This window comes from Anoplopoma fimbria, chromosome 21, assembly GCF_027596085.1.
Source record: "Anoplopoma fimbria isolate UVic2021 breed Golden Eagle Sablefish chromosome 21, Afim_UVic_2022, whole genome shotgun sequence".
Lineage (NCBI taxonomy): Eukaryota > Metazoa > Chordata > Actinopteri > Perciformes > Anoplopomatidae > Anoplopoma > Anoplopoma fimbria.
In genome coordinates, this window is record NC_072469.1 from 1,272,658 (window position 1) to 1,276,343 (window position 3,686).

The following is a 3,686-nucleotide window of genomic DNA, read 5'->3' on the forward strand; positions in this document are numbered from 1 at the left end:
CCTCTTCTTGTTTCCTCAGTCTCCTGTCCTTGTGTCCTTTCCTCACTGTATTTCATTACAATCCTGTGAGATCTTGGTTTGTGTCTTCAGGAAGCCTTAAGGACAAAGAGACGATGTCCAGGGCCGAACAATACAACTGTCAGAGAGACCACTCCGAGCTCCCTGAGACACTTCTGTCCTCCAGCATCACCGCACAGCCGGTAACTCACCTGTGTCCTCACCTGTGTCCTCACCTGTCTCCTCAGCTGTCTCCTCAGCTGTCTCCTCACCTGTGTCCTCAGCTGTCTCCTCAGCTGTCTCCTCAGCTGTGTCCTCACCTGTCTCCTCACCTGTGTCTTAACCTGTCTCCTCACCTGTGTCTTAACCTGTCTCCTCACCTGTCTCCACGTTTGTATCTACATCGGTCTCCACAACTGTCTCTACTTATGTCTCCACACCTATTTCCACGTCTGTGTCCATGTCTGTCTCCTCACCTGTCTCCTCACCTGTCTCTACGTCTGTCTCCTCACCTGTCTCCATGTCTGTCTCCTCACCTGTCTCCACACCTGTCTCTACTTATGTCTCCACACCTGTCTCCTCACCTGTCTCCATGTCTGTCTCCTCACCTGTCTCCTCACCTGTCTCTATGTCTGTCTCCTCACCTGTCTCCATGTCTGTCTCCTCACCTGTCTCCTCACCTGTCTCTACGTCTGTCTCCTCACCTGTCTCCTCACCTGTCTCTACGTCTGTCTCCTCACCTGTCTCCATGTCTGTCTCCTCACCTGTCTCCTCACCTGTCTCCATGTCTGTCTCCAGCAGTACATTTACTCAAGTACTTCAGTCTAAATGAAGGTACTTGTACTTGTGCTGTGTTCAGGTCCAGCTGGGTCAGGACGTGAACCTGCAGGTGCACTTCAACAACCAGGGAGAACTCCAAGAAACCATCCGGGTTCACCTGTCCGGGTGCGTGGTCTTCTACACGGGGGTCAGCGCCAACCACTTCAAAGACCACGACTTCATCGTCACCGTGCCGGCCAATCAGAGTGAGCCACGTCACCGCGACAACGTCACGTCTGTGTGTGTGTGTGTGTGTCACTTTAAGAAGAGGCTGATGATCTGTGTGTGTGTGTGTGTGTGTGTGTGTGTGTGTGTGTGTGTGTGTGTGTGTGTGTGTGTGTGTGTGTGTGTGTGTGTGTGTGTGTGTGTGTTGCAGCGGTGAGCGAGCCGTTCACGGTCACGGCTCAGGAGTACATGCCTCACCTGAGGTCTCAGGTCAGCCTGTACTTCGTTGTGACTGGACAAGCTGAGGACCAATCAGTGACCTGCTTCAAGCTGGTCGACCTGCAGCTGCCGAGGCTCAACGTGACGGTAAGACGCTCACACACACACACACACACACACACACACACACACACACACTCACACACACACACTCACACACACACACACACACACACACACACACACACACACACACACACACACACACACACACACACACACACACACACACACTCACACACACACACACACACACACACACACACACACACACACACACACACACACACACACACACACACACACACTCACACACACATTACAGTACATTACAGTCATTTAGCAGACGCTTTTATCCGGAAATACAGGAGTGTATTCAACATAGGTATTCAAGAGAACTGAACACACACACACACACACTCACACACACACACACACACACACACACACACACACACACACACACACACACACACACACACACACACACACACACACACACACACACACACACAGACATATTGGTCTTACTCACAGTATAAGTACATGAATACCATGTACTCTTCTTCTTCTCCTTCTTCTTCTCCCCCTCCTCCCTCTCCTCCTCCTCCTCTAGGTGGAAGGAAATCCTTGGGTTGAGCATCAGATGTTTGTGACGGTCTTCTTCACTAACCCGTTCACCTTTACTCTGGAGAACGTTCAGCTGACATTGGGGGGAGCCGGACTGATGAATGAGAGGACGCGCAAGTACAGGTGAGCACACACACACACACACACACACACACACACACACACACACACACACACACACACACACACACACACACACACACACACACACACACACACACACACACACACCTGAGGTCACCTGGAGTGTGTGTTGATACCTGTGTGTGTGTTTCAGGTTCATTGAACCCCAGGCTTCGATCTCCTGTAAGGAGCCGTTCTCTCCTCGTCTGCAGGGAAACCACTGCATGGTGGCCATGATGGACTGCACCAACCTGCGTCAGGTGATTCTTCTTTCTTCTTCTTCTTCTTCTTCTTCTTCTTCTTCTTCTTCTTCTTCTTCTTCTTCTTCTTCTTCTTCTTTCCTTCTTCTTCTTCTCCTCCTCCCCCTCATCCCCCTCCTCCTCCTCATCCTCCTGCTCCTTCTCCACCTCTTCCTCCTCTTTGTCCTCTTTCTACTCTTTCTCAACTTTCTCCTCTTCCTCTTCCACCTCCTCCTCCTCCCTCTCCTACTCTTCCTCCTCTTTCTCCTCTTTCTCCTCTTTCTCCTCTTTCTCCTCTTTCTCCTCTTTGTCCTCCTCTTCCTCATCCTCCTCCTCCTTCTCTTTCTCCTCTTCCTCCTCCCTCTCCTCCTCTTCCTACTCCTCCTTCTCTTCCTCCTCCCTCTCCTCTTCCACCTCCTCCTCCTCCCTCTCCTCCTCTTTCTCCTCTATCTCCTCTATCTCCTCCTCTTCCTCCTCCCTCTCCTCTTCTACCTCCTCCCTCTCCTCCTCTTCCTCCTCTTTCTTCTCTTTCTCCTCTTTCTCCTCTTTGTCCTCCTCTTCCTCCTCCCTCTCCTCCTCTTCCTTCTCTTTCTCCTCTTCCTCCTCCCTCTCCTTCTCTTCCTCCTCTTCCTCCTCTATCTCCTCCTCCTCCTCCTCCCTCTCCTAATAAAAAACCCTGTTGTGTTTTTTATTTATTTTTTCAGGTGACTGGATCTATTTACGTCAATATCAGTGCCTGAGGTGATGATTGGTCCACAGAGATGTGACGCCCCGCCCCTCGCCATTTCCACCAATCACAGCAGCTTCAATCTGAGGGGGCGGAGCCAAACCAGCCGCAAAAACCTTTGATTTCTTCTTTAACTTCATTTAGGAAACAAGTAACAGAGTTTTGATATTCTGATCTGCTGACGGAGGAAACTTTGTGTAAATGAGTTCAGTTATTGAACTCAAAGGTCAAAGGTCACTGTATTTATTATCAAATTTAAAGATTATTTTAATGGCACTTTTTAGGCAAATTTATTTTTAATTGATACAGTGAACTCAGTATGAATACATTTTTAAACAAATCATATTTTAGATTCTTAAAATCTTCATTCAAACACATTCAAATAAAACCTTTTTTCCATTTTTTTTCTGAATCAGTTTCATCAGATCTCTGACAGAATGAGCTGATATGAAATATTGATCAACCAGGAAACCTCCTCTCAGTCTGAATATCAAACCTGTTTAATCATCAGTTCTCACTTTAGGAAATGTGATTGTACTCTTTTTTTATTAATGCAGAACTTTTCTACTAACAATAAAAGCATTTTAAAACCACTGACGGTGTCACATTCACTCATTGATCATCTCAAATCAATCAGAATCATTGATGACAGAAAAACTGCAGTTATGTTATGATAGAAATACATTCTGATGCAGCCAAATAAAACA

At 47.7% G+C, this 3,686-nt stretch overlaps 1 protein-coding gene across 1 annotated transcript in view; it reads left to right on the forward strand.

The window, feature by feature from the left end:
* Window positions 1-3,448, forward strand: part of LOC129110932 (coagulation factor XIII A chain-like) — a 13,443-nt gene extending 9,995 nt beyond the window's left edge. Inside the window, exons 13-18 of the mRNA XM_054623205.1 lie at window positions 91-200; window positions 857-1,022; window positions 1,193-1,347; window positions 1,877-2,013; window positions 2,168-2,273; window positions 2,957-3,448. Of these exons, the coding sequence (XP_054479180.1) occupies window positions 91-200; window positions 857-1,022; window positions 1,193-1,347; window positions 1,877-2,013; window positions 2,168-2,273; window positions 2,957-2,992 (710 nt within the window). The 3' untranslated portion in view covers window positions 2,993-3,448. The remainder of the gene's footprint in view (window positions 1-90; window positions 201-856; window positions 1,023-1,192; window positions 1,348-1,876; window positions 2,014-2,167; window positions 2,274-2,956) is intronic.
* The last annotated feature ends 238 nt before the right edge of the window (window positions 3,449-3,686 follow it).